Consider the following 26,161-nt stretch of genomic DNA (forward strand, 5'->3'; position numbering starts at 1 on the left):
ACGACATGCGGTGTAGAATAACCAGAAATGGTAGCCGGTTCTTGCCATCACTCATGACATTTCCGGCAACCATTGTCGGTGATTCTGGACTCAAAATGATCAGCAGCTTTGAGGCTTTCTTTTTTGACAATTGCCACCCCTTGAGGCTGCCGGAATTGCAAGATCCGACAAGGTAAAAAGTTAGGGCAGCCAGCATTTTCTGGCTTTTCTAGCGAGCTTTGGCGGATCGGAGGGCATATCCGGACTCTCGTCAGCTTAAGCTTTCCAATGGCACTGGTTTCGTGGCGATCGGACTCCATTTGAAAATTGACAGTAGAGATCATCCGTAAATCTTTCCGGATGATCGGGGGTCGGATCGGAAGGTTGGAAGCTAGGATCGTCATCAGTGTGTCACTTCGAGTCCGTTGGTGCGTTTGGATCGTCGATCGGACTCCGACGGCTGGAGGCGAGTCGACCGAGCGATCAAGTGTCTCGGTAATTTCTCTGGCCTGTTGATTTTAGAATTCATTGGTAAAATTTATGTGTTTATTAAATTTTGTTGAGCATTAGAAAATATTGTGAGTTAAAATAATTAATTGTCGGACTGTCTGCCATTGGTCGTGATTTGTGATGTGTAGCGGAGTCGGGAAAAATAGTGAAGTCTTAGGGACCTGACTCCTGTTTAAATAAATTTTTGAAATATTTGAAGTGCTTTCTGGCAAGTCCTGGACCCGTTTTACAAGGGGTAAACGTCCGTGTTTAGGGGAGGTTCTGCCGAATTTTCGGTAGAATTTACCTGAGTCGAATTTTTAGACAATTAGTCTTAGGAATCTAGACCTAGGGTTAATTGTCAAATGTTTCAATATTATTGATTAAATTGTTTTCCGTTATTAGATAATCCGTTAGTTCGGCTCGCTCCATCCGAGACATCGGAGCAAAGCTAGGAGGTCATCAGATCTGTGAGTTAAAGTCATATATTTGTTCAACTGTCATGCTAAGATTTTCACGTGATAGTTCTGATTAAATAATTTAATATTTTAATTATTTAATTAATTACTATTCATATATGTTTTATTTACTGCATTATGGTTTGTATTTTCGTGTTGACTCGGGATATGACGGCTGTAGAACATGCTATTTGATGAATTGCACTGGTATGAATCAGAGACTGAAAATAAAAGGGTAAAGGTTTGTAAATTTTTAAAAGGTAAATTTAGGACTTGCCCTGGTCGAGCATTGCTCTTTGGGCTAAGTAGAGTGAGTTTGCCGAAGTAAAGGTCCCTGGTCGAGCATTGCTTCCATAAACACTCCACCGATTTGGAAACCTAAGTGACCTGACTGGAGTTAAGGACCATGGTCCAGCTTTGCTCTCTGGGCGCCAGTCTTATTAGAGTAAGAGAGTCTAAAGGCTAAGACTGATAATGATAATTACGTGACCGGACTGGAGTCAAGGACCCTGGTCGAGCTTCGCTTTCTGGGTGCTAGTTCTGTTGGAATGAGAGAGTCGAAATGTTAGTGTTGGGATTAGGGTTCTACTGAAGTACTCTGTCCCGTAGTATATGAAAGTTATTTTTATTTAAGTATGGCATGACACATATATTTTTGCATGACTTAATGTTTATTTCAAATTAAATAAATGTGTTATTGAATTGTTTGAATTTATTTTTGGATATATGATCTTAACTCACTCTCGAGACTGACAATCTTAATTTCATTGTTTTTCATGTGATTGTTAATCTTCCCGCAGTTCTTATCTAGCAACCCGACTCCTTCGTCATCGGGTTGATGTAATTGATTTTGGTATGTTTGACTTGTAAAAAATTTTAGATTCTCTGCAATAGGAATATAAGACTTACCAGTTGTGATTTTATATAAATTCAAGTCTCGTTTAATTATGCTGGCGGACCGAAATTAATTTATAGTACCCGTTGATTTAAGATTAATTATGGAAATAGTGCTTTAGATTGAGTTTGGATTTTAATTTGTTTGAGTTAGTGAATAATCAAGCTTACTACGGGATTTGGTGGCCTTAAGTCTAGCCATTCCCTAGTGCTGGTTACGGGCCCACAGATCGGGTCATGACAAAGATGACTAGAATTGGATATGCTCTATGCTCCATTAATTAATGATACCAATAATTTTGATATCTCCCTCTCCTTAAGGAGAAATTAGTAGAAATTGGGCATAAAGGCAAAAGTCCAGCATTTGAATCTAAAAAGGCATACCCTTTTCTTTATTCTCATAATAAGAAATCAACGAAGTAAGGGTATTGTACTCACCAACATAATAGGAAAGTGCCTCAGTTGGGGGTAATGTCGAACAATTCCACCAATTTGCCATGAAAAGCCTCACTGAGTTTTAGTAGGGCAATGTGATGTGTAGAATCCATGGGGATGCCAAGAATAGTAGAGAATTCTTCAATCATGGGGCACAATTCTTGTGCATTGAATCTAAAGACATGGTCTCTTGGGCACCAAAATTTGACAGCAAAATGGAGGAGCTCATAATCAAGTTTGGTATGTTGCATGGCCTTGAAAGATGAAAGACAGAATTTTCCCAATTTAATCCAATCGTCACCTGTTAGGGTTTTGAGGAGATTTTGCAGGCTTTTGGTGCTCTTTTGAGACATATTTTTGGCCTTTTGAAATGTGAAATCACATGTGAGGAAGTGAGGGGGCTCATGGATATATATAAGCCTCAAATTAATGTTCGATTCAGACTCTGTAGCCGCAGAGCCGATTGGCGCTATGCATAGCCGATTGGTTGTATAGCCTCCAGGTACAATTTTTTTGCCAGTTTTATAATTTTCAGGTGCTCATTTGGCTCTTGGTGCACGTAAGCTCATACAAATGCAATAGTAAAGGGAAATGAGCAAAATGGAATTATTTCAAAAGCCAAAATCATGATTTTATATATCTTTAAAAAGTCAAAAGTCTATAAGAGTTTTAAAAGTCAATAAGTTTTACAAGTAAAGAGGGAAGATGCAAGTAAGATCAGAAGCCAGGGTTCTCTCCTAAATCCCCCATCCTATCATCTGAGTCGGTGTCCATTCCCTGAGTCCGCAAGGCCGATAATTGAAGTGTCAGCGTGTCGATCCGATGTTGCTGAGCATTGATCTGACGCTGCCGGTCGTCCACGTGCCTTTGCAAGTCCTCATGGTTCTTCTGATGAAAACCCAAAAGGAGATTAATTAGTGCATTCCATAGATGCATACATACTACATTACATAAGTCATTTTCTTACGTGATAGTCCTTGCCAAGGATAAAGAGTTGCCTCCTCGCGCCACAGACTAGCTGATATACATACTCGAATTGATCCCTCTGAACTTGTATATGGATAATATGTCACTAGCTTTATAGGAAAAGAAGATGTGAAAATACAAAAGAGAAGAGTAACTTACATGTGTGCAAGTGTTCAGAGTGATATCCAAAGGGAGTCAATGCTGCATGGCGAGTCAGTGCTCTATTACACCGTAAGGACTCCAATACAAGACCATCAGATGTAGAGGGAATGAAACACTCCTCGGAACCACATCAGACGTGGCTGTAGGAGGTGCCTTGGAGGCAACATAAATGGAGAAACCTATGATGTGAGAAGGCTTGGAATGTCATGCGGATCGCTCCTCGGTTGGCTCACGAGCAGTAGGAGCCTAGTTGAGGGTCTATAAATGAAATAATTAGGAAAGTAGAACACAACAAAAAGAAGAATTCTCAATAAATCCAAAAAATGCCTAAGCTATTATGTCGTCACCTAAGGACACGACCCCTAGTAGTCGAGGGATGAAGGAAGTGTAATCTGTCCGCCGAGATTGAAAGATGAGATCCTAGGGCTCATTGTATCTTGTTAAACACTCTAGAACATCATGCAGATCGCCCCTCGGTCAGCTAACGAGCAGCAGGAGGCTAGTTGAGGGTCTGTAAATGAAATAATTAGGAAAGCGGGACATAAAAAAGAAAAAGAAGAATTCTAAATAAATCTAAAAAAATACCTGAGATACGACGTTATCACCTAAGGGCACGACCCCTAGCAGTTGAGGGATGAAGGAATATTAATTTGTCCGCCGAGATCGGATGGTAAGATCCTCGGGCTCGTCGTATCCTATTAAACACTCTGCTAGCTCCTCACTAGTAAGGTCCGTCGTCCATAACATAGAAAAGGAGGAGATAAGGAAACTCAACGCCTATTGAGACCTCGCTCTCACCCATAGATCCTCTCTCCTAAGTACCACGCCTGACAGGCGGGTCCAGTCAGCAAGATCCTCCTTTACTCGAGGTCGACCATGGATAGCATATATGGGCCCACTAACATTGCTCTCCCAACCGGCCACCTTGAATTTACAAACCAGAAAGGTAAGTAACTATGTAAATAAAGAATGAATATGACTAATAAATTGTGTTTACCCTGTCCCATTCTGTTGATCCACATGCGGTGCACATGAACCTGAGCCCACTCTAAAGTGACAGTCCTGCTCGAGCCCCAACACCTCAAGTGAGGGAAAGCCCACGAGGTGCAGATGGCTGTGAGCCCACCAAAGACCGATCTCCAAGGCCCAAACCTACAAAAGAAGAATTAGCATTCGCTATATTTATAAAAGAAATTAAGAAGAAGAAGTTAGAGCATTACTTACATGGATCGCGTGCCAAAAACTGCAGATCCTCTTACTGTCTCGGATAGTAACGCCCATTTGGTTATACAAGTATGCTAGGGCTGTAGTGGGGCTAGGTAGTGAAAGTTCAGTGAATTTCCTGAATCACTAAAAAAAAGTCGTACTAAAGAGGTACACCAAGAAGGCTCGGGCCATCTGATCAACCTCCCAGCATTCCGAGAAACAAAGTCCTAGTAGTGGGGCGATGCTCTGATAAGCAATGTAGCATGAGTTCTTGAATGCCCGAGCAGATTAGTGATGAAGCGCTCTCATATATTAGAGCGTTGATTATGGATCGCATCGTCAAATAGCACAGGGATGCCCGAGAAATCAATGCTTATGATAATAGAAAAGGAAAAGGGGAAGAGCAACAATTCACTGACCAGGGTGTGGAAGGTGTGAGTAGTTCTATCCACCTCTCGAGCAGGGCGTAAATAGAAGTATGTTCAACCCTCCTGGTGACAGACAGGAGTGTGGCTATGAATCGATGGAAGCTGGTATCTTCAATCCTACCCTAGACAGAGCTAGGGAGCTCGTCGAACCACTCATGGGCATAATAGAAGTTCCGGGCGAATTAGATCGACACAACATCACCTTGGAAAGCCAAATGCACAAGTATTAAAAATCATATACGTATAAAAAGACCTAAACAAGTAAGTATATGTCTATTAGTTGATATTTTTCACAAAAAAGGCCCTAAAAACCCTTGTTCAGCCTGTGCACGGTCAATTTGGACTATGCAGTTGCATAGAGCCAATCGACACTGCACAGAGCCGATCAGCTGTGCGCATAACCGATTCGTACTGCACAAAACTGATCAGCTCTATAGGCTAGGGCGCATGGTTTTCAATAATTTTTCATAATTTTTTGCATGTTTTGGATAAATAACATATATATCAAGTCTATAAGTTGCAGGAAACAAAGTATAAGCCAAGAAATTACCTCTCCAATGACCAAAAATGTCCGATGGGTGTTCAATTTTGCTAAAAGGGGGATTTCCTCTCCCTTCACAAGCCTAAGGTCGTTTTGGCAAGAAATCGAAAGAGAAAACTCCTAATTCGGTGCTATTGGGGTACATCCAGCAAACCTAGAGGAAGAGCTTGTCATTTCCAAAATGATTTCGTGGAATTTGGTTAAGAAATGAGGGAGAAATCACAAAAATAGTAAGAAAAGGTTTGAGAGATAAAAAGTAAAGAAAATGGATGAAGTGAATGAATGATGGATATAAGAATATATATATATATATATATATATATATGTCTTGAGAATGGCAAAAATGTCATTTAGGTCTCCGACCTATCAAAATTACGTTTTAGTCCAAAAAGGTTGACGCAAGTCTGCATAAGACATAAAAGGCCAGTTGACATCTCGGAGTAGAAGCTTTCTAAAAATTATAAGTTTGGTCCCCGACCCATTAAAATCACACTTTAGTCCCTAAGTGGGTAAAACATCGGTATAGCTTTCAGAAGGCATCAAAATGAATCAGATCGTACCCGAAGGTGGGAAATTCTAGCAAAAAGTACAAAAAGTATAAATTACCGAACTGACCTAAAGTAGTAAACTAATTCCTGAAATGGAAAATAGCTAGAGTGAATTTCCGTAGTTATGAAATCAACAGACGCCGTACCTAAATAGCAGGCGAAGCCCTCAACCTAAGCAAGCAAAGTCCTCAACCTCAGCAGGCGAAGTCCTCAACCTAAGCAAGCGATGGCATCAAACTAAGCAGGTGAAGCCCTCAACCTAAGCAGGCTAAGTCCTCAAAAATTCAAGTGGGCGTGATCCACATATTGAATCAACAATCAAAGTTTGAGCTTATGAGGCGTGGCTTCTACAGCTCATAGTGATATCCTATAGCCATATCCTTGATATTTATGATTTGTCTCAATTTATTTAAACGCATTGCATACTTATAAATTTCAACAACTAAGGGTAGTTGTCAGCACCTATTTTCTAGATCTAGACATCGAGGGAACTTCGAAAATCCTATGATAAAAGTTACTACTACCTTCTTGGGTCTCAAGAGATGAAGGGCGGTCGAATCTGAGATTAGGTTAAAGTTAATCTAATAAATCATCTGTTGAAAATCCATTTGGAGTTAATTATCAAGAAAAATAAAGTTTTAGGATCAAAACAATGGATTTTACAAATTCAGGGACCTAATTTTAAATTTTTGAAATTCCCTTGTATAGAGCCAATCGACTATGTGTAGAGACAATCAGCTATATGTAGATCCCATTGGCTCTACACAGTGTTGATTAGAGTTTTCTCCTTCAACATCATTTTTTTCATGAGACTTTTACATCGAGATACAGATTTTATAAGATAATTGATGATAATCATGGCTTTTTGATGATATTTATTCAAATTTTAAAGGATTAATATTGGATATTGATTAATTTATTTTTAAAAAATCTAAGATTTATTGTTCTTTTAGGAAACTTTACCTCTATAAATAGAAAGAGATACCTAGGGTTAGGGCTAACAATAAGGAACAACAAGAAACTAGAGAACAAGAGGAGAGAAAAGTTACATAAGCTATACTGATTTGAGGGGAAAAAGACTTACGTTCATCACTAGGCAAAAGGTTTAGGTCACAAAGAAAGAACTATTTTCTTTTTTTTAATCGACACAAGCCTTTCTAATACCACATCCAGCACTCGATTCCCAACCAATCTTTGATTCAACTGCTTCTTCATCACTTGTGACTCGTAGAACCATCAACTACGGTGACAACCTGAGGGTTCCCCAACATGCATCCATCATCATTAAAATCACTTTAAACTGGCTTCCTTGATTTTTTATTTTATTTTTTATGCTTTTCCTTAGAAACATGATTAGGATCTTTTATTGTTTTATTTTATGATTAATATGACTAGATTAGGATCTTCTATTAATTTGCATGTTACTAATTTATTAGATTTTGAAATCTGATAATAAGAACATAAAGGTTTTGATATCTAATAATATGCCAGCATTAGGGTTTTAGAATCTGATTAATCACATGCATAAGGTTCTATGATTATATTTTTATTTTTATTATGATCTTGCAAGAAAATTAGTTAATTAGGGTTATATGATTAATTTGTCATTCCTATTCATTGTGTTTTCAGTTTTTAGGGTTTTGTATTAGTTTTTAAGGTTTTTGGCTCAATCAATTGTTATTTGCTATTTTTATTTTATTTCTTTCATATTCTAATCATTTTTTTACCTTCTTTGCATGTTAAACTCAGCTCTAGGACATGAGGAATACACAAAAAAGAAACTAGCCTAGATGCCTCAGAGCCGATCGGCTCTATGTCTATAGCCGATCGATTCTACACTTTTGCTCTATTTCTTTTTGTGTTTTGCGAGTTCTTGATGTATTTTCATCGGTTTTCTGTACTGTATTTATTTTTTATGACTTTTCTTTGCAATTTTAGTTGTAGGCTGGGTTGTAATAGCTATATTTATCTTTCTATTCCTTATTTTTATTTGTTTCATGGTTTAATGTATAATAAATAATTGTAACATGACTGCCTAATTAAAAAATGGACACATAGACTTTAGGTTAAAAAATTGGATCTACCAGTCTAATAGGTTAATCAACATTAATTGGGCTTAAGTTCTAATATCAAAATAGATTTAGTGGGCCTTACTATGTTTTAATTAGGATTAGGTTACATTAGAATTAGGTTTAAAAAGAACGGGTCTTATCATAATAAGCAGACCATTAGGCTTAAAGATTGGAAAATTTGTAATTAGGTCAGACTAGGTGGTTTATATGAATAATTAATTAGTAAGCTAGATATACAAACTTAATATGGACTAGGTTTAATAAAATGGGATAGACCTAGGTAAATTATATGTGTTCTTTAGTATGCATGTGTATGAATTGTTGTATTTATAGGGAATGATTTATTAATGAGTAAAATTAAAGATAAATATATAAGAATGAGGAAATTGGCTTCCTGATCCATCTCTGCATTTGTGGCCTAAAGCTTCCTTCTGGAATCTGAGAAACGCCACTCATTTGTAAAAGTATCCCAATGATTACTCGGATGGTGACTCCCATCTCTGCGCTAATCTTAGTGACTAGTTAGCATGTTCTCAATTAGGTTGAAAAGTCTTACAATGCCATAGTCACTAAAGACACTTGGATGTGTGCTTGAAACTGCTGCCCACACGATGCAAATATAAGAAACCAGAAATGGAGAAAGGAGGCAAAAATTACATGTACGACATGCTAGAAGCCTCAGATTCTCTTACTCATATGAATAGTGAGGTCCATCTAATGATACAGATAAGCGAGAGTCGTAGACCCCCAATTGCAGGAGGAGACCTGGTTTAGATATCGCAAAGGGGCCAAATAGTGGAATTTCATTGAGTTTTTTAAGTCACTGGACAAGGTAGTCCTAAAAGGATACACTAAGAAGGCCGTGCCATCTGATCCACCTCTCAAGCATTCTGAGGCACAAAGCCTCTATAATAGTAAGGAATGCTCTAGTAAACAATCCAGTGGATTTTCTTGCAAGCAGGTAAGAACTCTAGCAGGTCCGTGATATAATGCTCTCAGACATCAAAGCACCGATCGTGAATGGTATCATCAAAAGGTATAGTTTTACATGTAAAATCGATCCCCGTAATAGCAACAAACCAAAAATAGGGAAAGAGTCAGCTCACCAACTAGGGTGTGGAAGGTGTTAGTGGTGTTCATCCACGTCTCAAGCAACACGTATAAGGACGCGTGATCCTCCTCCCAGTAATAGACAAAAGCATAGCTATAAATTGATAAAATCCGATGTTGCTAATCATAGCATGGACCGAGCTCAAAAGCTCATCAAACCACCCATGGGCCCTATAAAAATTTTCAGCAAACCAGATCAATATGACATCACTCTGGAAAAGCACAAACACAGGTATTAAACACAACTCACACATAAAAAGATTCTAAACAAGTAAGTATAACATTAATCTATTATTTTTTATGCTAAAATGCCCTAAAAACCTAGTTTCGGCCCATGTACAGTCGATTCGAATTTTGCAGAGCTGATCGGCTCTATAGGTTAGGGCACTCAATTCTTTTTTACATTTTCATGACTTTTCATAAATTTTGAGCAATAACATGTGTATCTAGTATATAAGTGATAGGAAACAAAGTTTAAAGCCGAAAAAATACCTATTCAACGACCGAAATCGCCCGATGAGTGTTCAATTTTGCCAAGAGAGGAATTTCCTCTCCTTTTACAAGCCCTAGGTCATTCTAGTAGTAAATCGATGGGGAGAACTCCTAGTTGGGTGCGATTAGAGTACGTTCGGAGAATCTAGAAGATGAGACCACCATTTTAAGACTGATTTCGTGGAATTTGGTTAAAAATTGGTTGAGAAATTGAAGAAAGAGCAAAAGAAAATTTAAGAGAAAACAAAATGGGAAAATGAGATGAAGTGATTTGTGAATGAATATGAGGATATATATGCCTTAAAGAGGGCAAAAATATTATTTAGGCTCCTAGCCATTTAAAATTACATTTTAGTCCTTAAATGCCAAGTACATATACAAGTCTCCAAAAGACACATGAAAGGCTAGTTTGCATCCCGAGATGCAAATTTTTTAAAAATTATAAGTTTGGTCCTTGACCCATTAAAATTATGTCTTAGTTCCTAAGCGGATCAAATACCAACAAAGCTTCCGAAGGACGTCATATTGTACCCCGAGGCATGGATTTCTAACTAAAAACACCTAGAAGTGAAAAATTACCAAATTGATCCGAAGTGGAAAATAACAAGAGGATAGTCTCTATAAAAGTAAACGAGCGTGGTTCCCACATCAACGGGCGTGGTCCCTAAAACAACGAGTGTGGTACCCACATCAAAGGGTGTGGCTCCCATATCAATGGGAGTGGTTCCCAAATCGATAGGCATATTTCCTAAATCAACGGGTGTGATTCCCAAATCAACAGGCGTGGTCTCCAAAATGACGGGTGTGGTACCCATATTAATGGTTCCCAAGTCGACGAGCGTGGTTTCCAAATCAACAAGCAAAGTCCTAAAACTTTAGACAGGCATGGTCCCCACATCAAATCGAATTTCCTTTCCCAATCCGAGCTTACAGGGCATGGCTTCTATAGCTCATTAAGATATCCTTTTTATCATATCCTTGATATCATGATTTTTCTCAATTTATGTAATCTCATGCATGGTTATAAATTTTGACAAATTGGGGGCAACTATCAGCACCCATTTTCCGGATCTAGATATCGAGAGAATTACGAAAAATCCAATGATGAAAGTTACTGCCTTTCTCGAGCATCAGAGATTGAAAAGGGGCAAATCTGATAGAATGATAGGAATAATTGGACTTAAAATTATTTTTCTAGAGTCAATTTGGACCTAATTGATACAAAATAAGGCTTGAGGGGTAAAACAACAGTTTTCACAAGTTATGGACTAAATTGCCAATATTTTTAGAACTTTCGCTCCTTAGAGCCAAATCAGCTTTGTGTAGAGCCAATCGGCTATACACAGTGTTGATTGGCTGTTTTTAAAATCTGACGTCGCTTTATGTATATTTTCGACCTAAAACGCTAAAAATTAGTAAAAATAAGTTTCTAGAAGGTATTTACGATAATTATTGGAATTAAATATTATTTTATGATAATTTTTTTAAAAAAAATTTAATAGCTTTTTATTTGATATTAATATGATAATGTCCTTTTAAAAAAAAAGAATAATTATCAGTATTTTCCAGGGTTTCCTAATCCTACTCCTATAAATAGAATAATATGGCCTAGGTCTAGAGCTAGCGGCACTAATTAATTACCAGAGTAAGAATTTCTAAAAGTTTCTAGCTAGATCAACATATACAAAAAGTTAGCCCTTAGCAAGCCACTAAGAAAGACCTTCCAAATTAGAAAATCCATTGAAGAACGATATAAACTTTTTTGAAATCCCAAAAGCAGAACTGGATTGCCAACCACTCTTTGATTCAACAATTTCCTTATCTTCCGAGACTCGCAAAATGACAACCAACAGTGACAACTTAAGGGTTTTTCTATATCCACATCATCAACATCTCTTCTCCAATTGCTTATATATATATATATATTTGTTATAAGAACATATTAAGAATGTTTTTTAATTTTTGTTCCACATGATTCACATGATTAGACTGGAATTCCTTTCTATTTAACATGCTAATTTTATTGGATTTTGAATATGATAATAAGAATACTTAGGGTTTTGAATCTAATTTGATTGGATTTTAGATTTGATTAGTCAATAGTAAATATAATTAGATTATATTTCCATTTTTTTGTTAATTCCACATATTTCTAACTGAATTTCACCTTTTGTGCATGTGAAAATTGGTTCTAGGTGCGAAAAATTGAGAAAAACTGCAGGAAAGCCATTCAAAGCCCCTAGAGCTGATTGGCTCAATGCAGAGCCGATTCGGCTTTACGTTAAGCCGATCGGTTGTGCATAATTTTTAGGTTGATCGCCTAGTTTTTGATGTATTTTTAGCAATTTTATGTACTATAACTTAGTTTTAGGATTTTTTTTTCAATTCTTAGTTGTAGATGGTTGTAATAGCTATATTTATTTTCTGCTCTTTATTTTTACTTTATCTGGATGGATGTTAAATATCTGTTGTGTGATTGTTTAATAAGCTTTAAAATTAGACATTGCACGAAAGCTATAGTCCATTAGATTAATTAAATAGTAATTGGACTTTAAAATCAACATAGACTTAATGGGCTTTGCCATAGTTTAGTTAGGTTAAATTAGGTCATATTAGATTTAAGATCACTAAATTGGGCATTTTTATAAAAAGTTGTCTATTAGACTTAAAGGCTGAAAATCAAAACATAATTTATAAACGAGCTAAACTATGTGTGCTTTGTATATAATTAACTAGTAAGTTAGGTTAATAACTCTAAATATGGGCTGGATTTTAATAAAATTGGCTAGATTCAGGTGGACCTCACATGCTATAATGTTTGATGTGTAATATATATAATTATTGCATTTATAGAAAATATCTCATTAAATAATAAAATTAAATATAAATATACAAATAAAAAAGTTGACTTCTGGATCTATTTTTAAATTTGTGACGTAAGCTTCATTATGGAATCGAGAAACGTCATTCAGTAAAAGTATTCCGGTTACCCGGGTGAGCACTTCCATCTCTGCGCTAGTCTCTGTGACTAATTAGCGTATTTCTAATTAGATCGAAAAATTTTACAATGTCGTATTATTAAATACACTTGAATACGCTCGTGAAACCGCCGCCCACACTCATATAATCAATACTTTATAATTTCTAATAAATAATTATTATTTACAAATTCTACTTAATAATTAAATAATTATAATATTTATAACTATGATATTTGAATTAAAAAAATTTATTAGTAGAACGTAAATTTTTATTTTTATTTTTAAAAAAAAATTTATAAATATTTTTAACAATAAATATAATAAAACTAAATATAATTAATTATAATATTTTTAATTATTATAAATTATTTTTATATTAAAAATAGTATATAATAAAATAAAATATATTTAAAAATAAATCGTCTCTTCAACTACCAACCACTAATAAAAAATTTTAATCAAATGGCCGTAAGGGTCCAATTTTTAGTTACCGGCTATTAGTTATATAGCCGAACTAAGTAGGCCTTTTTAAGTACCCAATCACTCCAAATTCAAGGAACAAATTCACGTTTTATTCTAACAAAAATAGAATTCAGGTACTAATTAATTCAATCGTCAAACAAAAGGACATACTAATAATTCTGATTTAACCTCCAGGGCTTTTTAGTAATTAAACCTGAAATTAATACCCTGTAAGAATCTATGGGCAGCAAATATGAATCTCAATAGAGCTTTTGTCTGCCCATATATAAGATCTATACACACGAGTTGGTACACTTTACAAATCTTTATTATTGTTATATCAACACAGATGAACAAACTTCATAGCTTCAGGGTTGGCCTCATATTCTACAATTGGCAGCTGCATGACACAGGACCCAGTAATATTAACAAATGGAACCACTTTTAAAAAACTAGTTTCATGTCTAAATCAAATTAGTCTTACTGCAATAAACAAACTGGTTCAGATCAAGAGTGATTCTTCCTTGCTTAGCCGTATCGAACGAATTGAAAAGATTCCTGCAAATAAACGGATGATAAATTATATTCTTTTCTGGGGCAGTGTGAAAAATTGAAAGCTGTGGTTTAGATTTTTGATATGTTACAGGCTGTTCAAGCACTTTACATGTGCTGCAGAACGGGTACAAGCCTGAACAATATTATGCATGCTAGCATTTGGATCCTTGGTTGAATACAATGATGAAACATTGGTTTGGCGGTGTGTACCCAAATCCCATAATTTAACCCCACAAACGTGTCACGTTATTGTGCATAACAAACTTACTGTAGTCCATTCAACATAAAGAATTAACTATGTTGGATCTATGATCACGCACCGAGCAGATTGTAAGAAGATACAGAGAGATATGAAGTCATCCAGACGAAATCTTCCGTTCTTCTTTTGGTCAAAGCTCTAAATAAGAAAGAAGAAGTTTTTAGTATTTACACTCTGCATCTAGATTTTTTGAAAAGAAAGAAAAAGGCAGTCTGTCATCAACAAGTTAAGGATGCAATATAAGCAATTATAAATGCTGCAAGGCAACCAGGAAATGATCTAGTTTGATCTAATGAAATACACTGAATCATTGAGCATGATCTTAAAAATGCTGCAGGCCATATAAAACCAAAACCTGATGTTAAAAGAGTGACAGGTTATGTCCGATGTATCTCCTTAACTATATTTTCATCGATATTATATAGATATAAACGCCTTACCTCACAGACTGTGTAAAATGCCGGAGAGTCCAGTGCAAAACCAATTTTTGCCACTCCCTGCAGTCAAGGTTAGACAGTGAGAAAACAGAAAATATTATATGAGTTGAGAAGAGTTAAATTGAATATGTCCTCTATTTCAAAACAAATATCTTTTGAGTAAGCCAAAGCTAGGGTGAAGAACAGAAGCTATAAGAAGACTAATAAGAAATAATATGACTATCATCCTCAGAATTTCATCATAACTAGTCAGTCCCTGCTATTTTAAAACCAAATTACACGTTCTGTTAATAGTAGACCTTATGTCAAAAAACTGTTGATTAAGCCGTTAAGAGTTGTGGAAAAGACAGAATTACTCTTCTCAAAGGAATACCCAACCCTACTGGTATCTTTCTCTCTCTCTCTCCCTCTCCCTCTCTCTCTCTCCCTCTCTTTAATAAACTCTGGATGCTTCTTTCCCCATCCATTTCTCCTTATTATGCAATTAATCTCTCAAAATAAAAATGATAAATATTATACAAATCTTTTAGGTTAAGTTGGTACCTATAGTATGCTGGCATTTTAAGATTATTTTTTAAGATGATAACTGGATGTTTGGCAATTTTTTTGGGCTTTTAAGAATTCTTACTTTTCTTCAAGATGACGAAGTTGGATGTATCAGAATTCTTCCATTTTGTGAATTTAGGGATGATGTAGCTGGCATGTATTGGAATTGTTTTGAGATGAGAATGTTGGATGCTTGAGATTTTATTAAGAAACACTGAAAATTTTGGTGGGTATTTTAAGAAGATTTAACGGATGTTATCTCTCAATGTTTGTCTTATATCAACATTCAACTGTATATATATTCTGAAAAAAATATTTTCTCCGAAGCAATGTAAAGAGAAGAAAGGGAAAGAAAGTATAGAATGCTATTTTGTAAATAAAGATTAGTTGTAGTGATTGACTAAATTAATACACTTTTGACTAACATATTTTCCAAAAGATTTAAAGAAAGGACTAATTTCTTAACAGAATTGAACATCAGGGATCATCAAGTAAGATTTTAAAAAAATAGGAATCGACTAGTCATTATGACCTAACCTTAGTAACTAACCAAAATGAAATTAGGAAGTTACTTAAGCAGAATATATTGTGTCAATTATCATATATAACATCTAAACTTCATTATTTATATACAATAGAGATTCTTCAGAAACTACCTCATATACATCATCGGGAAGAAGATACCCGCGGCCTCTGTAACAAGTTAAAAGTGAGATGGTTTCAATGTAAGCATAAAATTAAACAACTTTCTCAACCATTGTCAATCAGAAGACAGCAGAAAATAGTTTCCGTTCCCAAGTTCCAGATATGGTTATATGTATTACTAGAAGCAAGCAAGAATTGCTCCTCAGTCGAGAGTTTTACTGCCTCAAACATGAAACTTCAAGACTTTGAAATAATAAAAATTGAAATACACTTGAACTTAGAACAATTCATTAAAACACAGGATTTGACTCTTACCACAAGGCAGAAGCCAAAAACAATATATGTGGACTAAAACCAATGGCAAGGAACTACAAAACCAAAACAGTTGCTAAATATAAAATTTGTACTACCACTGCAAATTTTAGAGCTATAGAAAGAGAAGAGAAATGGTTCTCAAGATCACAAGGACGTACATAACTGCCATAAATCAATTTAACGGGTCTGCAGGATCAAGGATAAAAATAGGTTTCAACAAAAGAAAAGGCACCAAATTACCTCTCTAAATCTGAGAAGACATGTTGAACCTGCAATGACATCATAACAAATGGAACTCAACCCATTGAAATGTTGAAAATAAGCTAGTTTTTCATTTAAAAGTTCCATGTCATAAATTAATTATCAATTGAACTTTCAGAAAAAAAAAAGGGTAATTACACTACATATGCAATGACTTGTGTTTAAACATGAATTTAACAGGCTTGAAAATATATGCATAAGCTTCAGTAAGCATATTACTTGCTTCCAGGTATAGCCAAGATTTAGCTCAGAACCCCACAACTTGTCATGCTTTGTTTGGTAAAGCTACCGCACATGATTTCAATTGTAAATAATACGTTCAGCTAGCCCAAAGACGAGCTAAGTAGAATAGAGAGTGTATGAGGGGAGGGTATGTAGATAAGACACCATTCCCTAATGGTTGGTTTGTTATAAATCAGATGCAGCTCCTACTATTTGTTATCCTATTTGCAATGCTCCCATCTATTCGTTGCTGTGCAAATAATTTGTTAGTTTAATAATTTGGCAAGTCCAGCTGCTGTTGTCTGAAGGATTACTTTTATAGTCCTGATGTTAAGCTTTCATGAAACCCACATTCCTCTTAATGAAAATGCATTTTAGTTAGAACCATAAGATGCTCAAGCTATGTTCTCTACTCCTTTCCAACACTTTAACCCCATCAATCCTCTTGTTACCAAATGAAAACTCCTCGAGCAATTTTCATGATCGCATTTCTTAGATCTGGCTCTGACTAAATAAAGTCTCCATGAATTCTTTCTATGCTTCATGTTGAAAATGCAGCATATTTTACTTTGGGCCTATTTGGGTTGCTATTGGGTGTTAAAAGAACAGGTTTAGAATTTATTTTTTTATTTAATAGATTTTCTTTTATAAAGGCTTATTGTCAAACCTACTTTTGAAAAAGCATCAATTTCATTGCTTCTCTCAATAAGCAATTTCCATAACTCAAAAGAGTATTCAAGCAAGAAATTTTTTTTGCAAAGGGCTTTTGCCAACCGAAATTCCAAACAAGGCTTTCAATTGAAAGATTGAAAGCACATAAATTATCTATAAGTTTCCAGCGTATGAATGCCTTTTTCACATCCTACACCCCAACCAAGCACCAACTTTAGTTAGGTGAGAATGAGACAAACTCTCAAGTGTTTGATAGGTATGACCTCCTCCATATACCAAATTCGGATCCTGCCTTTAATGCCTTCATTTGCTCCTCCGCAATAGATGTGACTGGCTCAGGTTGCAAATATTTCCAGACATATCATTGCATTCCTCCATCACCTAGGAAAATCACACTTAACCACAACAAAATATTGATAGTCATTAACAAAATGCACTCGGTTGATGCATTATTTTTATACTGGAAGGTGTTATATTATTTCAGTTGCCTCCGTATAAGACAAATAATCCCCTATTCATAGCCTTCTGCCTCGACTAAACTATCATTTAGCACAACATGGCCAACTAGATTTTAGTAGGACCAATGCCGACCATTAGACAACCTATGAAGTTTACTTTAGGCAATGAGGCAATGAAAGAGTTACTTCAACCAGAGCCCCACCTTTCTTGCTTACAATAACTGGTAGAAGAGTTTGCTTTAGCCAAGAGGATCCCTCTCTCACAAAAGATACAAAATTAAACCATTATATATACCTCATCAACCCAGTCCTCAATTCAAAAAAATAAAACAATGGTGGGATTTCATTTGATAATTGAACTCCTCTCTCTGACTAAATACTACAAGGATACACCAACCATTAACAACTACTAACAGGCAACAGCACTATAGGAAAATCACAGGGAAGAACAGTTAGTTTTGTCAAACACTTAATTGCATGATGTTGAAGCTAATGAAATAATAGAATGACCAATCAGTTCTCAATATAAAAAAGTCACAGATTTTTCTGGACTGACTTGTAGAGTCCCACATACAACTTTAGTGCTTACTCATAAACCCGAATTTTGGAAAGTCTGAAAATGCAAGCATTCAATTGAAGTGATTTCTAATTAGTCAATTCCCATGTTTGGAAAGCTCATGGTTTTCAGAATTCAGTTCTTTCAACTTATAAAAAAATAAAAAAAAAAATAAAAAAAAGAAAAAACATCTAGAAAGAATGAAGCCAAAATTGACATGACTTTACAAGAATTCTATTGATTCTTGAAATAATTGAATTTTTGAAAATGATTTATTCCAAATGATGCCTAAAGTATTTTCTAAGCAAAAATAATAATAGGTACAAAAGTACAAACCTTTAGAAGGAACTTATTAAGGGCAACAAATTCTGCATAAAAGATGAAAAGATTTTGCTTAAATTTTGGAAATAAAGCTTCAACATGAAGTACCAAAAATAAAAATACTAGAATTTCAAAGCATAAGTTAGTAAGAAAATGGGATCTTTATATGTGTGTGTGTGTGTGTGTGTGTATATATATATATATATACCTTCAAAGCTCATAGTTCCATTCTTATCAAAATCATACATCCTATTAAGCAAAAATAAATAAATAAATAAAAGGTTAATATATAAATTGCAAGGAGAGAGAGAGAAAAAAAGAAAAACAGAAAAGATTGAGAATTAAAGACCTGATCATTTGTTGGACAATAGACAGAGGAAATTGAAGGTTACCAACTGCTAGAGCACTCTGAATATTACCAACTTCACAATTTAGAAACCAAAAAAATTGGAAAAGAAAGACCCAATATTTTTTTTTTTTTAAAAAATACAGAGAAAGGCACCTTGAGCTGAGTAGCAGTGATGCTTCCAGTTTTCTCCGAGTCGACTCGCTCGAACCACACTTTCAGGATGGCCGTGTTCTCCATTTTCACCGATTCAATATTACACACTATGAATGAGTCTCTGCTAATAAGGAATAAGCTTTCCCGTGATTATAATTACAATCAACTCCCTAAGATTTAGTAGATATGACGAATTGATACCTTCATTTTGAACGATGCTATATTTTCATCCCTTACATTTGTGAATGATCCAGCGCATTGTTACTTGCTCTCAAGACAGCTATTTTTGCAAGATAAAAATTATACAACAGACCGGATGTGTGCCCACCCTATTAGATGGAATTATTTCTATAATAGTAAAATTATATTAATAGTAAAATTACTTAAAAATAATTAAAATAACATCAGTATTTATAAAAAATAATATAAAAATTACTTAAAAATAATTACTTAAAAAATTGAATAATTACTTAAATAATTACTTAACATCAGTATTATATTAATATTAAAATTACTTAAAAAAATTAAAATAATATCGGTATTTATAAAAGATTGAATTAATTATAATGCAACAAATAATTGATTTATGAAACTCTTTATTTCTTTTAATGGCATCCTGCAGTTGGCAATGGTTTAATGCTTAGATATGCCACATGTTATAGTTCCTCGAGTTTCTTACATTAGCTTGCACGATCTAAGGTTTGTTCACGCAATAGAATATCTTCTTTAGCAAAGCTGGTTTATTAGTAATTTCTACTTTGGATGGAACAATAAATGGATCAACTATTAGGTCCTCGTTTACATTGGTTATATTTTAGAATAAGTTTAATTAAGAATAAAATTTAGCGATAAAAAAGAGAATCTAAAAGAAAATAAAGATTATTAAAAGCGTTAATTACCGACTAGAATTATTATTTTTTGTTTTCTTTCAAATTTGATTTTCAAGCAAAATCTTGAATCGAAGATAAGTGTCATTTTTAAAACTCAAAACTACATTCTAAGCCACAAGCTATGCAATTATGAAAAATGTAATCAGACGTTCATATCTATAGAATCTGCAATGAACACTCCATAGTGAGTATTAAAAAAGAAAGCTTAAATGAGCTTTCTAAACAATATACATTTGCAATCATCTAACCGCATGTCAAGCTTCTCATATGCAATTGTAAGCCAACATTCAGCCTATCTAGTATAAGATTTTTCTAACCTAGTCATGCAGAACCAATTGGAATAAAAGATAATATAAGTATAAGAAAATTGAAATCAACTGACTCTAAACCGAATTATGTTAAGATTAAACACAACAATTAACCTGCAAGCTCGCGATCTGAAAATCAAAGTGATAAATACCTAGCTTTAATTGTAATAAAAGAGAGCAAATATAAATATAAAGTTAAAAATTTGATATAAATGAAACTGCTACATTTTAATTTTTTCATAACAATAGAATCGCAATACTTAAAAAGGATTATAATATTAGAAGGAAACTTAATACTAAGAGAATATATGCGTTGTATCTTTTCATCATTTCACAACTTCAGTAACAAGCTAATAAATACTAAGAGAATGTTTTAACCTAGAGTCTTCCACTCCTGGATGTACCATGTTGGTTGCACCTAAAATACATAAACATCATATTTCACATATTGCAACTTCTTTATAGGTTCATGAATTTTTGCTTCTTTTCTAAAATTTATGGTACTAAAAATAAAAATTGTCTAAAATAAATCTTGTATGCCTATGAGTGATGCTTTGATTCTAAAGACAAAAGATTATTAATATTAGTCCTACACACACCCAGTTTGAAAAGTGTAAAAATGTAAGAATTAAATTAAATTCTACTTCTATTCAGTCAATAAATATCATGTTTAGAAATCTCAGAGTTTCTAGAATTCAATTTTTTCAATTGAAGGGAAAAACATGAAATTTTGAAAGAAAAGAATTTATAATAAAAATGATTTTGAATTCAATTCTGATGAGGGACAATGTAATACCCCGAATTTTTATATGTTTAATAATAAATTATTTTTCCATATCCAATTAGTTTAATTTTTAAGGAGTTAATTAAATAAATTATTTGAGGAATAAATTATATTTTTTATTTAGTTATTCAAATTTTCCCAAATGCATATTTATATAAGTAAAATTATATATTGAAAAATTATGATAGAAATTGTAAGGGATGTTTTTATAAAAGAATTTTGAGAAAATTTGTATTATAATTGATTAGTAGTATTAAATTTTAAGTTGGAAATTGATTATTTAATTTAATTGTGTGTAGGATTTAATTGAAAATTTATTTTGGAATAAGGATTGACAGTATAATGTTATTTTTATGAGGGTTTAATGGAAATTTGTGAGCTTGGTATTTTTGTAAATAAATATGTCGGTCAGGGGTATTTATGTAATTATGTATTTTTAATAATTCGGATTTGGCCCAAATTAAATAGTTAGGAGCTTAATTGAAAGGCTAAAAAGAAGTTTGGGGGTCAAATTGGAATTCTGCGGGATGAAATTGTAAGTAATTAAGAAAGTTGAGGGACCAAGTTGTAATAAGGAAAAGTTCGGGGGCCTAATGTCGATATTGAAAGGAATGGAAGTCGAGGAAGAAGAAGAGGAAGAAGAGATGTCGGGGGGAGAGAGGAGCGGAGGAAGGAGTCATGCTGCAGGGGTCTGTCCGGGCGCGTGGCTCGCCGGTCAGTGTAAGTGGCTGGGGCCATGGCCATTGGGCGGCAATGGGCGAGGAGGAAGATGGCCGAAGCTTCCTTGCCCGTCACTGGCGTTCCGGCGGTGGTCGCCGATCTTGGGCCGATCGACTCCTTCGGCTTTGTTTTGGCGGTGTCGGCGGTGGTGGCCGGAAACGGAAGATCCGGTGGAGAGAGAAAATGGAGGCAGCCGAGGTTTTGTATTTTTCCGGTGAGCTCCGTGAGCTATGGAAGATCGGAGGGCGTATCCCGACTCTCCTCACCAAGCTCGAAATGGCACCGGTTTCGTGGCGATCGGGCTTCGTTCGCGAATCGACGGTCGAGATCGTCCGTAAATCTCTCCCGGATGATCGGAAAATCGGGCGGGATCATCTTGGTAGCGTCGTTGTGAGTTCGATGGTGTGTTCGGATCGTCGATCGGACTCCGGCCGGAGATAGTCGGACCGAGCGATCGGCGTCTCGGTAATTTTCTTTGGCCCGTTAATTTTAGAAATTCTTGGTTTAATTGTGTCTATTGGATGGTATTGAGTATTTGATGATATTTATGAGTCAAAATAATTGTCTGTCGGTTGCACGCCTCGTATTTTGTCTTTGTGTGGCGGAGTCGGAATAGTGAAGTTTGGGGACTCGTACCGTTGTTTAAATTGTTGGATATTTGGAGTGTTTTTCCGGCAGGGTCTGGACCCGTTTTTACGGGGGTAATGTTCGTGTTGTAGGGAGGTTCTCACGGATGAGAATTCTCCCGAGTCGAGATTCTTAGACGCAGGAGTCTAGACCTAGGATTAATGATCGATTGTTTCGGTTTTGATAAATTGTTTTCCATGACTAGATTATGCCTCGGCTCGCCCAACCGAGGCACCGGAGCAGAGCTAGGAGGTCGCCCAATTCTATGAGTTAAAGTCATTTAATCATTCGCTATTGCTAAGTTTGATTTTAATATGCTATTTTGAAAGTTCATGCTTAATATGGTTATTAGTTTCATAGCGTAAATAATTTCTTGAATTATTCGTTATTAAAGGTAATATAAGTATTATTATAGTAATGTTATGATAATACCAAATATTATCAGTTTTTCACATGAGTTGCCTGATGTCTTACTCTTAATTGTTAATTGTTATTTTGATATGGTTGAATGATTTCATTATACAATGATATTTATTATATGTGATGATTTCAATTTGGGGATGTGGCTTTCGTAGAACATGCCGCCTGATGGGTTACATCAGGGACTGGCGTCTTATAGGTAATGATCATGGACATGTAATCATATTTTCTTTTTATGGGTTTGCCCTGGTCGAGCATGGCTCTCTGGGCTGATTTGTGTAAATTGCCGGAGGTAAGGTCCCTGGTCGAGCATTGCTCTCGGGGTGCCGACTTATCTGGATACTTAAGTGACCAGACTAGAGGTAAGGTCCTTGGTCGAGCATTGCTCTCGGGGTAACAGTCTTATTGGATTAAGAGAGCCGAATGGCTACTAGATTTCTTATTTGGATACTTAAGTGACTGTGATCGGAGGTAAGGTCCCTGGTCGAGCATTGCTCTCGGGGCGCCAGTCTTATTGGATTAAGAGAGCCGAATGGCTACTAGATTTCTTATTTGGATACTTAAGTGACCAGACTGGAGGTAAGGTCCCTGGTCGAGCATTGCTCTCGGGGCGCGAGTCTTATTGGATTAAAAGAGCCAAAATGGTCATAGAATTTGGGGTTAGGGTTCTCACCGAGCCACTCGTCCCATAAAAGTAAAAATATATTTTTATTTATTCATTTATTTATTTATTATGGTATGATTATAATATGGATTGTATTTACGTGCATGGTTGATATATTGATTCGAATGATCAATATTTTCCCGTGAAGAAAGTAATAGGGTATGATTATAGTATGATTGGTATTTATGTGCATGGTTTGATATACCTGATTTGAACAATCTATGTTTTCCGAGAAGAATGCAATAGTTCCCGGATTATTTGATTTTAACTCACTCTAGACCCATACCTCATTTTTATCGCTTTTGATTCGGGATCGTTAGTCCTCTCGCGACTCTTATTCAAGAATCCGACTACTTCATCATCGGGTGATGTATTTGATTTGGTATGTAAATTGATAAATCTTAGATTCTCCGCAGTAGTAATAGTAGATGTATCAGTTATAAATTTTATGAGTTTCGGGTCTCGCCTAATTTTTCTGGGAGACCGAAGTATTTATGTAGAATGTAGCTGTTAAGATAAATTGTGGCTTTAATAATATTAATTTGAGATGAGATTTGTTTAAATCCGGTGAGTGCCAGGGCTTACTACGGGTTTCGGTGGCCTTAAGCCTACCCATTCCTAGTCGGTCCACGGGCCCAGTGTGGTCGTGACAAAGTTGGTATCAGAGCTTAGGTTTAGATTTCCTTCGACCTAAGTTAAGATTTTTCTTGGTACTGCGGAGTTAGGATCATGTCTGTCTTGTTGCTTTCATTGACTCCAGTGTCTCAGCCTTCACTGTTAGAGAGTCAGTCTTTCCTTTCTTGTGAGCTTGTTTTTGGTGCTGTGCTGAGAATGAGCTTTGTAGCGATGGAAAGATCCGAAGCGCGATAGACTTCGTGATGTTTCTTCAAGTGATTAGTGCAGTCCGCCTTTAGAAGCTTTGATTGTTGTTTCGATGGTGGGCACCGCAGTCAGTTTTAGTGTAGAGCGTGGTTGCAGTCGTGTCATGGACTGCCTCGTCATCGCACCAGGCATCATCTTATTGAGTAGCGCCTAAGGTAGTGCCTGGGAAGTCGAGCGGAGGTCGGCTGTTATGGTTGAGTTGGTGATTGTAAGAAGCTTAAGAAAGGTGGCAGGAGTGTTTTCGGATGCTCAAAATTCAGAGAAACTTAAGCGAATATTATTTATTTTTCTAAGTAGAACAAGTGTTTTAAAATACAATATTGCGCCCAGTCCCGTAAGAATGCATATGGCATTTCACTGTTAGGCATACATAAATTCATTTTAGGGCATGCATCATACATTGTGCATTGCAACCCTTGGTGATAGGGGCATCATCACCCTGGTGCGCGATATTGTAGAATTTTATATAAAGAAAAAAAATGGCTAGAGATTTTATGATTTTGTAAAAGTGTTTTTCAAGATAATAATAATTTCTGTCGGTGTTGGCTATAAAGTAAGTAATTTTTCAAAGTAAATAGTGTTAGCTTGAGAATTCTCTGGATGACGAGTTGAGTTGTTGAGAGAGTGAGTATGTGGAGCTGTAGGCCCCATGTTAGATTATAAGGGAGGCTTTTGGATTTCAGTCAAGGAGGAATCTTGTGTCAGGATGGCATGGTTGTGTCAGTTGTTGCGATCAGATGGATGTTATGTCGTTGATGATGTGATGTGGATGTTAAGAATTTTCTGCGTGTGTAAGGGACATGTCATTTAGAAGGAAGTTGGCGAGTAGATTGTAGGCAAGACTAGAGTTGGTCCAAGTCTATAAAAGGAGGTTCTTTTTCTCGCGAGCAGCTGAAGACAACTTTTTAGTAGCAGAAGGGTTGTGCGAACCCGAGTAGGGGCACGTGGAGATTGGTGTTAGAGAGTATGTATTAATAAGGTGACTCTTATGTCATAAGTGATGTGGTTTGGTAAGAAAATAAGGTTGTGAGGACCCTTGGTTTTGTCGGCAGGTTGGTGAGGTGGCATGTAAGTTGGACTTGCCGCCAAGTATTAGTAATGTTCTCTGAGGTCAAATCCAGTTGTTTGTAAGTCTGAGTTGAGGAAGTATATTTTCGATCTTTTGCTCGTGTTGGACCCTCAGTGTGTGGAAGCAAGTAAAGATTTGGTTTCCGAGGAGTAGTAAGTGAGGATCACGGATTTTCAGGTTTGCCAGTTTTATTTAAGGGTTTTGTCGATGAGTCTTGTGGTTTAGTTTATTTTCTGCCGAGGAAAAGTTCCCGAGAAGCCGAGTGGAGACGAGAGGTTCCTAATTAGTTTCAGTCTTGAGTGAAGCCCCTTTTCTTTTAAAATTCGAGGACGAATTTTTTTTTAAGGGGGGGAGAATGTAATACCCCGAATTTTTATATGTTTAATAATGAATTATTTTTCCATATCCAATCAGTTTGACTTTTAAGGAGTTAATTAAATAAATTATTTGAGGAATAAATTATATTTTTTATTTAGTTATTCAAATTTTCCCAAATCCATATTTATATAAGTAAAATTATATATTGAAAAATTATGATAGAAATTGTAAGGGATGTATTATAATTGATTAGTAGTATTAAATTTTAAGTTGGAAATTGATTATTTAATTTAATTGTGTGTAGGATTTAATTGGAAATTTATTTTGGAATAAGGATTGACAGTATAATGTTATTTTTATGAGGGTTTAATGGAAATTTGTGAGCTTGGTATTTTTGTAAATAAATATGTCGGTCAGGGGTATTTATGTAATTATGTATTTTCAATAATTCGGATTTGGCCCAAATTAAATAGTTAGGGGCTTAATTGAAAGGCTAAAAATAAGTTT

At 35.4% G+C, this 26,161-nt stretch overlaps 1 protein-coding gene across 1 annotated transcript; it reads right to left on the reverse strand.

The window, feature by feature from the left end:
- Positions 1-13,311: 13,311 nt before the first annotated feature.
- On the reverse strand, positions 13,312-19,109 carry LOC8282949 (sorcin). The gene is made up of 10 exons (XM_002525755.4): positions 18,973-19,109; positions 18,820-18,878; positions 18,679-18,719; positions 18,486-18,517; positions 16,221-16,249; positions 15,677-15,713; positions 14,478-14,534; positions 14,099-14,175; positions 13,708-13,781; positions 13,312-13,623 (listed from the first exon to the last, which is right to left on the reverse strand). The coding sequence occupies exons 1-10, from the start codon at positions 19,054-19,056 to the stop codon at positions 13,604-13,606; spliced, it is 510 nt and encodes a 169-aa protein (XP_002525801.2). The 5' UTR covers positions 19,057-19,109; the 3' UTR covers positions 13,312-13,603.
- Between the last annotated feature and the right edge of the window lie 7,052 nt (positions 19,110-26,161).

This window comes from Ricinus communis, chromosome 8 (genome assembly GCF_019578655.1).
Source record: "Ricinus communis isolate WT05 ecotype wild-type chromosome 8, ASM1957865v1, whole genome shotgun sequence".
Taxonomy (NCBI): Eukaryota; Viridiplantae; Streptophyta; class Magnoliopsida; order Malpighiales; family Euphorbiaceae; genus Ricinus; species Ricinus communis.

Excerpts from the sequence above, each read along its gene's own strand:
- LOC8282949 (XM_002525755.4), bottom strand. The coding sequence starts at position 19,056 with ATGGAGAACACGGCCATCCTGAAAGTGTGGTTCGAGCGAGTCGACTCG. Across the intron at positions 18,518-18,678 it reads TGGAACTATGAGCTTTGAAG|AATTTGTTGCCCTTAATAAG; the intron begins GTATATATATAT and ends TCTTTTATGCAG. Across the intron at positions 14,176-14,477 it reads CATTTTACACAGTCTGTGAG|AGCTTTGACCAAAAGAAGAA; the intron begins GTAAGGCGTTTA and ends TTTCTTATTTAG.